General features: G+C 36.2%; 1 protein-coding gene across 2 annotated transcripts in view; it reads left to right on the top strand.

The window, feature by feature from the left end:
* grm8b (glutamate receptor, metabotropic 8b) overlaps nt 1-14,737 on the top strand; it is a 316,204-nt gene that overhangs the window by 74,046 nt on the left and 227,421 nt on the right. For both annotated transcript variants that reach the window (XM_001922020.7, NM_001287539.1), the window contains one exon: nt 14,499-14,715. In XM_001922020.7, the coding sequence (XP_001922055.2) occupies nt 14,499-14,715 (217 nt within the window). The remainder of the gene's footprint in view (nt 1-14,498; nt 14,716-14,737) is intronic.

Here is a 14,737-nt window from a genome sequence, read left to right on the forward strand (position 1 = left end):
GTATTGTTTGTGAAATAAGGAACTCATATTGACTTGTGTGAGCATGAGACAGGATAGAGTCTTGAATTTTTTTTTTTTATGTAAACATGACTGATATGCTTAGCCATTGTACACTACTGTTTTCTCAAGCACACCTTATATGTGCACCTTGTTTTTAGACACTGTTTAAAGATAAAAACGTTTTAACTTTTATTTAACACAGCGGCACCCAGTGGACCAATCGGAAGAACTCTGTTGGAAAAGCGCTGAAAGCTTTTGTTTATGGTAGCAAGTTAGCATGACAATGGCATGGCAGTACATCTGGCATTTTCTGAAGCAAAGATGCCCTCTTTGTGAATGGCTTCTAAGTTGTTGCACTGCTGTGTTTTTTTTTTTTTTTTTTTTGCCTAACTCTATTGATTGCACATGTAGACTTACTGCATTAGTTGTAGGAGTGCATGAACTGAACCATGACCAATGCATTGAATGTATTCAACAATGAAATTTTCTTATTAGGTTTGTACAGTATTATTTGCCTTTTCATTCTCAAAGCGCTACTGAAAGTGAAGATGATGACTTAAAGAAATGTGATACCGATATATTGGTTAAAATGATCACAAACCTTATGGAGTGGCATACTGAGGTTTAGCAGGAAGAAGAGAGAATTGTCATGTAGAAGCAGATTTTATGATTGATTTTGTGGTCTGTGTTCTTGGCTTGGGTCTCTGCAGTATTGTTATTTTGTCTTGTAGCATATCGAGAGTAAATTCAATATGCTACATATTTTGCATATTGTCAATTGCAAATTAAAATAAATGTTTATCTCTTGCTTGACTTGGTGTAATTAGAATTTAAGTGCTTTTTTCCTAACAGTTGATGATTTAGGATGATTATACAATAGTCACTGTAATCTATTGACTTTCAGTGCTCATTCTGCTATTATTACTGTTATTGTATTGTATTTTTTTATTTTATTTTACCAGATATCTATAATACTGAATTTGTAGTATGTGCTATTGTGTTGTACTTTGATAACCTGTTTGGTCAGGGTCAGTATGAAGCTGCTGATTTAAGCTTGTGTGTTGCTTGATTTTTTCAAGTGTATTATTAATGGGTCTTGGGCTATACAGATCAGAAATAAATACATGAATATATTATTTAAACTCATGTTGGTCCAAACCTAAGGTTGATTTATTTTGAGTTGTCATTCATTTATTCATTCATTTTATTTTCTGCTTATGTAATGAAGGCCAGTAAGTAAGTGCTGTGCAGGTAAATCTCACTCCCCTATTGAGACAGATGCTAATGGCCATGGTCTTTAGCCTTCTTGTTAGAGCATCCTGTCAGGGTTCTGCCACTTTGGTCTTGTAAATTCTTGTTTTGGTGGCAGAGCTCTGACACTACTCTTGTCTGGTCTTGTTTCTGTCTCTGTGTGCGCGCGCCGTCGTGGGTGTACGCAGAGTGTGCGTGCTGCCACTTGATGTGGCCGCGCACGCTCTGCGTCCCTCAGACGCGCGCGCTCTTGTACTAGTGTTTGTTCTGTCAGCAGCGCGCTGCTTTATTCTCAGCGCCTTCGTCTAGTTAGTTTCAATTTTGGTTGGCGCTGAGATGAAGCATGCGTGTTGCTTATGTGTGAGCGCACGGTAAGGTGTTTATCTATCGTGTGCTCGTGTCTTGCGTCTCTTTTCAAAGCACGTGGCTCGGTGTTTACATTGTGGTTACGTGCTTTTGTCGTGTGCTTCAGTGTTGTGTTTGTTGTCATGAATATGCGGTTAATGAGTTCTCTCATTGGCTGCATGTTCTTGTCCTGTTAAGTGAGCGCATGGCTTGTGTTGTCTCTCTGTGTCATGCGCTCTCCCGTCTATTGTCTTGTCCCACCCTCCTTGTTAACCCATTATTAGTTAATTGTGTTCACCTGCTTGTGTTAATTTTCTACAGTTTATATACCCCTCACATTTGCTGTCCTGTGCCAGTTCGTCATCACATGTTGTTGTTTGAAGTCTTGTCCTGTCGTGTTTCCAGTCCTCATCCTTGCCAGCCTGCCCAGTCCTGTTTGTATGTGTATGCATTTGTTTTGTTAATGTTTTCCCCCTCGGGGTAGTTTATTTTGCATTTTTTTTTCATTTTTATTATTTAATAAATTCCCATTTTTCCTGCACTTGAGTCCTCGCTCCTTTTTCCCCATTTCCCCTCACCAACCCTGACACATCCGACTCCATGCGGAAGGTCGCTGGTTTGATCCCTGCTCTCGGAACAGGTTCGGTGGTATAGGACCGGGGGCACACTTAGTCCCTTTATCAATCTGGGGTCGCCACAGTGGAATGAACCGCCAGCTTATCTAGCACATTTTTACGCAGTGGATGCCTTTCCAGCCGCAACCCATCACTGGGAAACGTCCATTCACACTCATTCACACACAAACTACGGACAATTTAGCCTACCCAATTCACCTGTACCACATGTCTTTGGACTTGTGGGGGAAACCGGAGCACCCAGAGGAAACCCACGTGAACGTAGGGACAACGTGCAAACTCCACACAGAAATGCCAACTGACCCAGCCAAGGCTTGAATCAGCGACCTTTTTGCTGTGAGGCGACAGCACTACCTACTGTGCCACCACATCACCCTTATTTTGAGTTGTGATAACCTGAAATCTTTATGTTCATATAATGAATTTCAGTGGTGTACATGAAAACACTGGACTCTGCAACTTTTTATAACTCCGAAATATAAAGGTGCCATTTTTACAACATTACCATAGAATGTTATTTTTGGTTTTCTAAACGGCCTTCCATTGATAAATTCTTAAACTAAATGGTTTCATTAAATGTATTTAATACATTTCAGATGTGAAGAACCCATAATATGAAGTATCTTTTCACACTGTAATGCACCTTTTGCACAATGGAAAGGTTTCCATTTTTTAGCATAGAACCATTGTCCTTAATGGAGGATTCCACTTTTTTTTTTTTTTTTTTTTTGGAAATAAGCTCATGTTTTAACATTTTTAAATTCGTTCAGCTGATCTTCGGGTGAAAGCTCTTTTTTGGCATAGCTAAATTATTAAATCAGATTAGACTATTAGCATCTAACTAAAAAAATGATTTGATAATATTTCTATTTGCAGTAAGCAAAATGATTTAATTCAACACCTGAATATAGTCCTCGGTTATAACATATAATCTTTGCCATGGTGCTGCAGCAAAGTTCCTACATCAAAACAGAACAGAAAACTACAGATCGAGAAGACATTGAAAACTCTGAGAAAGTCAGAGTGTGAACAAATGCATCACAACTCTGGTGTTATAACATTATCAACAGTGGAAGCAAACACGCTTTTACCCGTACTGAACATTCAGTTCTCTGCCATCTCTTTGTTTCATCTTATCCTGCCCAAAGCAGGCTTTCACTTCCATTTACTTCAGATGCGTTCTGCCTAGGCAAACAGTGTTTATCAGCTTGAAGGCCGTGATATCTTTTCAAGCGGAACATTAGCAGATATATTTGTCTCATGACCAAACACCACCGTTCTGTCACTTTTGCTCTCACTGGTCTCAATGCAGCCAATTTAACGATGGCTGCAATACATCAACGACACTTCAGGTTAGTCAGTGTCCGTCCCCTGCAGAAGGCTAGAATCAGCCATGTGTACAGCAGGTCCACGCTCTATTTTATGTGCTTGGGGTGTGAGACGCAGACAGGACCGAAAGCATGATTCTATTCTTCAGTTAAGACAGCAATCTCTTGAGAGCGGTGCTCTTTCAGACAGAGGTGTGAGGCTGAAAATGGCACACAAATGGCAGTTCTCACATGCTGCGTGTTTGAGCGCTGCACATACAGGTTGCCCGAGCCAGAGTGAGAATTGCATTGCAAACTCTTGAGAATCAGGCAGAAATACTTTGGGATTTCTGGTGGATTCAGCCACTCTGGGAGTTTAATTTTAGAATGAAAGGCAGTAGGATGACAATGTGTGTGAGAACCTTGTCCATGCCATATCTCCGGCTTTGCTTGGTTGAGACTTACTGTATCTTAATCCACTGCTTGGTCATCATTACGGTGGCCTTAAGATAAGGTTTTATCATATACATTTTAAACTCAGTATTAAGGAATTATATAGTGAGGTGAATGTAATTGTGCCTGCACTTGAAATAGAGAACAACCTCAACCTTATATGCTCAAATATAAATAAATATTTTTAACACTATATTTGAGAGTTCTCTACTAATTTCAGTGTAGGAGTGGCCACTGACTTTTAATTATGCATATTTACGCAGTTGACTATAGGCAAGGAGGGACTTAAAAAAAAGAATACATCTAGTCATAATTGTTTCATAGCACTGTAAAAAAAAAGTTCCATACAGTTCCTTTATGTTGTCCCAACACTAATTAAGTTTTAATAAATTTAAATTAATTGAACATAAATTAATCAAGTTTTCCCCCAAAAAAACTCTAGAAATGAGTTGATTCAGTTCAGTTTAAATAAGTTCTTTGAACAAACAGCAAAAATAGCAATTACGCTTTAATTTTAAATCATGCTTTGTTTCTTCATGTTCAAAAGAAATCCTTTTAACACATTACTGATTAAATCTTTACATATAGTTATGAAAATGTAAATGCACTGGTACAAAATAATTTTTGGTTCACACATTATTTTAGATCTTGAGTAAATTGTGTGAAAAAAATAAGCCATTAAAGCCATCTCAAATTTTTCTTTCTTTCTTTCTTTCTTTCTTTCTTTCTTTCTTTCTTTCTTTCTTTCTTTCTTTCTTTCTTTCTTTCTTTCTTTCTTTCTTTCTTTCTTTCTATTCTTACTTTTCTTTTTCATTTATCTAACACGTATCTATTTACTTATTTATTTATTTGCTTGCTTGCTTGCTAATTTACTTACTTAAATACTTATTTATTTATTGCTAATGAACCATGACTAAGTGGTTCATATTTGCAAGCAACAAAACAGTCAAATTAAGAGAAAGAACCTAAGTAAAGTAATCAAGGAAACTATTACATCCTGAAAAGAGAAAATTGTAATCCAGAATAAAGTTGCTAAATCACGCTACATCCAGTGAAGATAAAATCACTGACTTTAAAGGGCTTTATTGTCTTAGGCCATATTGTGTTTTGTCACCGATGTGTTATGTCGCAGACATTGTGTTTGTCAGGGCTGCATGGTATTGAAAATCCATGAATGGGAAAATGAAAATGAATTGAATGGCTCTATTTGAAAATAATTCCTTTTTTGTAATGATTGATGCTTCAAGTTGGTTAGAGTGTGCATTTGCATATAAATACAGAAAAAGGTACAAATTTCAGAATTTGTGTTTATGCTGGTCAGGGGAGTCTAACAGTATTCAGCTTCAAGGTCGCTGGGTCCCTGGTTCGAGCCTCGGCTCAATTGACGTTTCTGTGTGTTGAGTTAGCATGTTCTCCCTGCGTTCGCGTGGGTTTCCTCCGGGTGCTCCGGTTTCCCCCACAGTCCAAAGACATGCGGTACAGGTGAATTGGGTAGGCTGAATTGTCCGTAGTTTATGAGTGTGTGTGTGAATGTGTGTGTGGATGTTTCCCAGAGATGGGTTGAGGCTGGAAGGTCATCCGCTGCGTAAAAACTTGCTGGATAAGTTGGCGGTTCATTCTGCTGTGGCGACCCCGGATAAATAAAGGGAATAAGCCGACAAGAAAATGAATGAATGAATAAATAATCTTTGTAAAAGTTACAAACATTATAGATTATTTTGACCTGAATGCGGGCAGCACAGTGGCTCAGTGGTTAGCACAGTCGCCTCACTGCAAGGAGGTTGCTGATTCAAGCCCTGGCAGGGTCAGTTGGCATTTTCTATGTGGAGATTGCGTGGGTTTCTTCCAGGTTTTCACCACAGTCCAAAGATCTGTGTTTTGGACTGGTGAATTGAATAAGCTAAGTTAGTAAATTGAATGAGCTAAATTGGCTAAAGTGTTTGAATGTGAGAGTATGTGGTTGTTTCCCAGTGCTGGGTTGCGGCTGGAAGGGCATTTGCTGAATAAAAATACACATGCTGGCTAAGTTGGCAGTTCATTTCGCAGTGGCAACCACTGATAAGTAAAGGGACTAAGCTGAAGAAAAATGAATGAATGAATGAATGACCTCAATGCTTTAAACTCACTGTGCCCTTAAATCACAAGGCCATAAGAATGAATGCAAACAATAAACTTAAATTATCAGTGTTTGTGCAAAAATGTGCAATTATTCCATAAATCATGTTTTCCAAACTGTAGTGCCTGATCAACTATCATCCACTTGATGCTGCACATACTACAGTATGGCGACTGTGGATACATAGAATACAACATGTGCTAGGCCAATGTTTTGGTGGTTTTTGGTTTGTTTGCTGTTGTAGGGACTACAAGGACTTTTTAATTAACTGAAAAATACGGTGAATTGATATATAACTTTCAACACTTACCTTTGAAACCCGGCTAGAAATGTAGTTATGCATTATCTAAAAAAATAACTGCGCTCTGATCAAACAATCAGTATCAAGTATACAACAGCACTATTGTGTTATCCATCCATCCATCCATCCATCCATCCATCCATCCATCCATCCATCCATCCATCCATCCATCCATCCATCCATCCATCCATCCATCCATCCATCCATCGTAGGAAAGAAATACCTAAAATAGTGCACATTATTTGGTCTTTATTTAGCTACAACGCTGAAAATTAGTGAAATGTTAGTGCCCTTCACTGTTGCAAATTAAAATGAAGTGAAGCTGTTATGCAATGATAAAATAACAACTTATAAATCCTTCTTGAAACATTTTTAAAAAAGTAACTAATGCTAGCTACTACTATGACTATAAACGGTTATTATTGCTTTTGAACGTCACATTTTGTTAAGTTACATCAACACAAGTAGAACAAACGTAGAATTAGTTACATATGTATGAGTTATTATTGTGCCATTTTCTCGTGACCAGACTGGAAGATGAGAATGATGACATCTGTCTGTCAAATAAATAACTGTGACATTTGCACACCTTCCTCTAGGAGCCCCAGATCAAACAGCAGTATCTGTGCATGAAGCCAACCCGAGAAAACATCAGCACCGCTAAATAAATATCACCTCAGTAGACAAAACCTGCTCCAAGGCTCCCACTGTGGCATGGCATTAAGACCATGAACCTGATGCATATTTACAGACAGCTTAGCTGCCAGATATGATGTAATTAATTAAATCCTGTTAAAATGAAGCAATGATACCTTCCACTGGGTCTCACGGAAGTTTTGAAAGCACACAATGGATTTAATATGCATGTTTAAGGTGCGCCAGCCTGCGATGTATGCTTTAGACCAAAATGGGAAAGTTTCTTCGAGTAATGTTAACCACAGACTTTATTTTACCCTTAGGAAGGTCCTGAGGGAACTCATGCTGATGTTAATGCAAGCTGAACAACTCTTATAGCAACTTGCTGGAAACCTTAGAGTGCGGAAAATGCACAATTTTGGTGTGTGAGACTTTTGTCTGTGTCAAAAAAAGCTGATGATCTAAGTGAATGATTAAATACAAGCACCTTGTTTCTGCAGTCATTTGTGTCCACTTTTCAACAAAATTTTTTTAAAATAAAGGTCTACAGAGAGGTTAATTAGTATTATCTAAATGTAATCTATCAGTGGCAAGAGCTTTTCTTGATTTGACAACTTCATTATGGAAGCAAACATAGACAATGGCATGCTTTATTTCGCATAGATTAAAAATAGAACAGGTAAACAAAATGCCTTACTATTCATGTATAGACTGCAAAATTCAACATCATTAATTTTAATTGTCCTGAAGAGTATTAATAATTTAAATAACAACGAACGTACAAAAATATCTGCATGTTTTTCAACTTTGAAAAACACATTTCACCTCATAACTTTAACCCCATGAGGTCTGAGGGCGTTTTGCAGACCTATAGAGAAGTTTTGACATGATCTGACGTTTGCGCTTTTTCAGTTTCTTAAATATATTGGCTATGGATAAAGCCTGATGATACTATTCAGCTACATGTACACATGGCCTATTTGTATATCTTTGAAATCTAAACATTAACTTGAATTTTAAAATAAATGATTTGGAATTCCATTTTTACAGTATGTGTGTCAGAAAAGTGAGCGATTATATGCATAAATACACTGCTTGACCAATTAATAAATGATTTATCCATTTATACTTGCGGAATTACCTTGATTTGAGATCTCATATTAAGTGAACCGTGGAGTTTGTGATAACCGCACACAGAGACTAACTTTATTAGGCTATATTCTAGCTCCAAGCCAAGGCAAAGTTACTTGAGTCTATGTTCTGTGTCCTGCGACATTTGAATCACATCCAGATAAATTAGCCAACTATGGCTAATGAACTATGAATACACATTTAACACATTTGTGATAATTGTTTTACTGATGAAGCAGCATGGGGGAGTCCTGAGTTTGCAGTAAGTGAAATTCCAACACAACAGCACTGGTCTGCAAAAAGCCCTTCGCTAGTGTGTATCTGCTCTGCAAGTGCCGCACGTCTCTTTTAGGGCCAAAGTGGGTTGATTTTTAGCATCTGATGACACAATGAACTAAAGCACAATTCACAATGTGCTTAACACATCAGTGTGAACATTCTCATCAAAGGGTCAAAAGTGTGTTGTTGTTTTTTATTCTTTCATTATTAAGTATTCCTCCGCATATCACTAGAAGGAAGCCCACAGTTGGTGAACCACTGCATTAGATAAAACAATTTTTTTGCTTTGCTTCCTGATTGCATCAAAACATCTGCTATATCCTGACTGTCCTTTATGGCCTAAAGGGATGAATAAGAACATAATAATAAAGCCTTTAATGACAAATCAAATCATCCAAAGTGAATAATAGCAACAAATCAGTATCTCAAGTGTTGATGTTGCAAATATGAGACTGGACAATAAACTACATTAAAAGAGAAACTTGAATACGTAGGAGATAATTCTGAACCAACAGATATTTAAATAGAAAGAGATGATGTTGATGGCATTAACTAAAGGCAAACAAAACAATGGAAATCTAGGTCAAACACAAGGCACTGCAGACCACAAGACTAAGGAGACATGACACTTATAACTTGTAGTATGTATGCATCTGCATAACCAATTGTAATCTCTCTATAGTTGTGTTTTCAGTTAGAGTGCCATAGGACTATTTAGGTAATATGAAGTACAAAAAACAGTTCATCCCCTGAGAATTTTCTTTAATCCAAAAGATTTTTTTCCGCTTCTTTGTGCTCATTCCACATCTCTCAAAAACAAGATGCCTGAGATGTCTAAAGTTGACAGTAGCACTCAGAATTAATGTATGACATGTCCCTCACAGTCACTGCAAGTCTGGAAAATCAAAACCATAGACAGTAAAATGATCCTGCCATCTGCGCAGCCATCAATTGTATCTGATGTGCAATCATGTGTTGCAGTCGCATCAAATCATCTTTGTGTTCTTGAACTTTAGAAATTTCAGAAACAATTTGGTAGCTCACTATTCTTATTTTCTGCCTTTTATAAAGATATTGGCTGTTTGTTGATATTCAAAACGTACATATTCTGCATTAGTTTATGCTACATATAAATAATCTAACCCAATACCTACTACCCTAAAGGGTTATGAAACACCAAAACACATTTTTGACAGTCATAAATATGTGTCCCACACTGCTAAAAACACATAGGACACATACATTTCACAAAAAAAAAAGAAAAAAAAAGTGCAACCTCATTATTATGCAAGATAGCTTTGAAGACTGTTCTTACCTGTTACAGTGTAGAGACGCCAAGTTGTGTTGCCAACCGTAATTAAAACTAGTGGAAGAAGAATTGTTTGGAGATATGGGTCATCAGTGTTGCATTTATAAATGTGCTGCAATGAAGGTTTTGTTTTTAATTCCACACAATGAGAGCACAGCTGAACTCACATGTGGATTACAGTGATCAGCTGAAATGCGACAGAAGTACATTTGTAAGGAACATTTTTTTTTCTCGAGAGCTTTGCGCATCTGGAAATGGTAAAATCCATATTTGCCACTTTTCTTCTTTTAAAAAAGATGCAGTTCCAGTTTGTGTTGATTGTCCTGTCTCTACAGATTTGTTTAGTATGTGATCAGTGTCCTTTATTTATTTCATTCAGTGGCAAAGTTAGTTAGTATTGTCAGAAGTACTCTTTCAGTTTTTAAAGACATACCTTGGTCAAAATAAATTAGTTACTAGGTTTACAGTTTGTTAATATTACTCCAATATTATGGCCTGAAAGATATGCGGTAAATTTTGCTCTCTGAATTTAAACATGTCAATACGTTAATCAAAATGATCAGGGTGTAGAATTTTTGCCACAATTTGTGACAGGATAGTCTATACACACACAGCTTTCTGACGATGCTGACCGATTGCATCTAAGTTACCGAAAAATGCAAAGGTTTTTTTTTTTTCTCCCATATGGCGTGTGGTGTCAAGCATTCCAATAAAACAACTTTCTTTTTCAGTAGTTCCTCGCATCCAATATCTTGTTTGTCATGGGGGCATGCATGAAATGTTCCTGAATGAAAGTCAAAGTGCCAGACTGCAGTTAAAGTTGACAAATTGATGATTTGGGAATTCAATTACTGATGTACATGTAAAAATGGTCTTTCTCCCCTGCGCTTGTGTGTTGTTTTGCCTCTGTGAAAATCAATGCGTGCTCGAACCGAAACTCCTATTTTTATGCAAACCCTTCCCTCTTTCGCCACGAAACACTCCCACCTAAACAGAGCTGGACTCACCCACTTTCCGGACTTTTTTCAAACTAGAGGTTTAATAACTATTAATAAGCAACAAATTAGGAGTTTATTAAGCTAATAGTTATAGTTAAAGGTTTTTTAATAGTGAGTGTACCTAAAATAAAGCGTGACTAAAATTTCTCAGAAAGACTTTTAGAATAATGTAAATATATTTTAATTTATGCTATTATTATGTTATTTATTATTATTGTTTGGCTTAATACATTTTTATTTTAAGAAAATACCTTTAAATCCTTGCAAAATATTCACAGTTCATGCATCGAACAATCTGGAACCAAATGTAATCCACAATTTGCATGGAAATTGCACACTATTATGCATTTCTGAATTGTATTGAACGAAGAAATTGTATCACAGTGCTGATGAAGGTTAATTTGTTTCTCCCCATTAGCAAAATTATATTATTTTATGGAAAGTATCGAATTTGATTTCCCTTATGGCCGCTTTCAAAAAGGTTTTTTAGTCTCCTGTTCATCTCTTTTGTGGGTCTGTAATATTTTATTAAACTGGAAACATGAGCATGAAATTAAGTTCTACAGGCATCATTTCAGAGTCTAACCTTTATGCCATGCACCGAAATTCAAAACACTGTAGGCTGAGGTGTGAAAGAACAGACACAGAGAGACTGTCTCTCTTGAGCTACTTAAAGTTTCTGTCATTTGCTTGAGTTGCTGAATTAAATGTTCCAGAGCATACCCTAAGGGGAGAGTTTTGAGTTTAAATAGTTTTAAAGAATCCATCTCATCTTTAAAGTTACTCCATGCACCGTCCAAGATGTCTTTCTCTGATGAAGAGAAAAACAGTATTCATGAGCGCATGGCAGTCGCTTGATTCGAAGATGGCATTTAAGCTTAAAAACCGTGTTATGAAACCACATAAAATTCATGTTTTAATTAATCTTACATTTTTATAGAGCATTTTTGGATTTAGACCCTTTAAAGATTTAAACTAGAACTTTGATTTTGTGAATCCACACAAGTTAAAAATAGTACTGTTTAACGATAAAGTCTAAATCCTACACTTGATGTGGTATGACTTTTATAAGTTGAAAGAATCCATTCGCTCAACCCAACAACGAAATCCGATGAATGGTCGAAGTTTAAATGTGTGCAAGCGTTTTTAGCGCTTCTGAAATGAATTGTGTTCTTTATTTATATATTTTTTCATATCCAAATTTAATCTGACTCCAATTTTTTAGTTTATTGTTTGGTTTTAGCTGATCACATTATTAGTTGTGACACTATTTAGATTTTTATTTTCTTGCGTCTGATATTCTTAATTTTACGTTTAATAGGGACCAAACGGTGAAATGTCCTTGTCTTCTCAAGGACATTATCTCGACACTCTGAAGTTAGTCAGAGGATGTAGGGTTAACTAATAACCAATTAGTCTAGTTGCCTTTTGTTCACTTATACTAAAAGAGTATTTAATCAAGTAATTTCTTAACAACTTGCTAGTATCAGTGATTAAATGAATAAAATGTCTTCATGCTGCCATGCCACACTGCTCCGTACAGTCAAATGCACCTTGAAAATCGCTAAAATCATGTCACAACATAATGGTAGTGCAGATTCCACTTAATCTACTGGATACAATGAATTCGGCAGACTCCAGAATTAAAAAAATAAAAATAAATAAAAAAAATAAAAAATTGTTGATACAATTGTATCATTTCAATTACAGTACCAAATAATAAAAGCCAATTCAGAAGTAAATGCTAAAGTCCAGCAGTCATATTTGAGAAATCATGTTCAAATTCATGTATGATATGATACATTAGGCTTTTAAGTAATGTGTATTTTGTACTTTATATGTATTAGCCACACTATAAAAACCACAGACCTTTAATTATACAAATAAGCATTCATTCATTCATTCATTCATTCATTCATTCATTCATTCATTTTTTTCAGCTTAGTCCCTTTATTAATCAGGGTTCGCCACAGAGGAATAAACCACCAACTTATCCAGTATAAGTTTTACCCAGATGATGCCCTTCCAGCTGCAACCCATCACTGGAAAACACTCATACACTACGGACAATTTAGTTTACCCAATTCACCTACTGTATACGATATGTCTTTGGACTTATGGGGGAAACTGGAGCACCGAGAGGAAACCCACGTGAACTAATCCAGCTGAGGCTCGAACCAATGACCTTCTTGCTGTGAGGCCACATCGCCACAACGCCGCCCACAAATAAGCATATGAATAACAATTTGTTTTAAGCTAATTATGGTTAACTTACAATAACTTAAATTACAATAACTTAAGTATTGTATTGTAGTTAAACAGAACATGTGCACCTGTTGTACAGAAAATGTGTTCTCTTAGTAGACTGCTTAATTTATTTTAGTTTCAAGAATATCAGAAACAAATTTATAAAAAAACATAAGCATACTTTGCTCCTGTATCACAAGCATTGTATTCTCGAATATAAAATAGTTTACACCCTCATGGCATGCTATTTAAAAAAATCTAAAGCTTCATTAAACTGATTTTTAAAATGGCTATTATTTAATATTTATTAATAATTTAACTCATGTTCTTACAAATTTCAATGTTGTATCTTTAAGCAGCAAAATGTATTTAAAAAAAAAAAAAAAAAAAAAATATATATATATATATATATATATATATATATATATATATATATATATTTAAAATATATAAAAATGTATTCTGCATATATATATATATATATATATATATATATATATATATATATATATATATATATATATATATATATATATATATATATATATATATATATATATATATTTAAAATATATAAAAATATATTCTGCAGAAAAAATTAAAGAAGGCAAGAAAGGAAGAAAAATATCCATATGATAAATGTCTCTTAACGCCAGACAGTGTTGTTTTAGGCCCAGTTTCTTACCATTAAACTTACACATACTACAAAAATAGAATCTTTTGTGTTATGTTGGAAATGAAATTTCTTACGTAAATTCACACCTGATAATCATGAGACAAAAGGTTAGTTTAAATGTGAGAAAAAAAGTTGCCATTTAGGCTGTAATGTGCGCACTTTTTATATAACACCTAAAATAGCATTTAATTGTCACACACTTGCATCAGTTTGACAGACATGTCAACACATCGGTGACATTTGTATTTATAAGCGTGTGATCCAGGGTTGTGTGTGAAAACGCACTGGTACCCCATTCACCAGCCGGTCCATGTCATTTGTAATGCGGGCTGGTTCTCCTTCACTCTGTTGTTGCGATGAATGCTGATGAGCACAGCCTCTGGGGCTCCGGCTGACAGCCTGGCCTTTTGGCTGAGAAGAAATCAATCACACCGTCAATCGCCACCACAAGCCATTACCTAGCTTGCTTGCTGGCAGGCTTCACCTCGATTCTTTCTACCATAGCACGTACTGATTTGTCTTCGTTATCTGGTCTTGTTTCACCTTTAGCGTCACCTCATGGTGTGTTAGTCATTTGCATCTGTGGCTTTGGGCTAAAGCCAGTTTGGAGGTTGAAAATATATCGCTCCACCTTTGCTTGCTTTAATTGGTTGTGCATTTTGCATTTTGCTTCAGGCAGTAGTAAATGATTAAGTCTTGTAAAAGAGTCTTCTTCTTTTGGGGTTAAAACTTTCATTTTTCCCTATATTTTTAGCTCTGAAGGATCTCTTAAATCTGTACCACTTAACAGTTTGTTCTTTGTTCCTCTTAACAGATCCCTCAGATAAGCTATGCATCCACAGCTCCAGAGCTGAGTGATAACACCAGGTACGACTTCTTCTCCCGGGTTGTACCGCCGGACTCCTACCAGGCCCAAGCCATGCTGGACATCGTGACCGCCATGGGGTGGAACTATGTTTCCACACTGGCATCTGAAGGGAATTACGGAGAGAGCGGTGTTGAGGCTTTTGTTCAGATCTCACGAGAAACGGGTAAGTTTCCAGAGAACATTTT

The sequence above is a fragment of the Danio rerio genome, chromosome 25 (genome assembly GCF_049306965.1).
Source record: "Danio rerio strain Tuebingen ecotype United States chromosome 25, GRCz12tu, whole genome shotgun sequence".
Classification (NCBI taxonomy): Eukaryota; Metazoa; Chordata; class Actinopteri; order Cypriniformes; family Danionidae; genus Danio; species Danio rerio.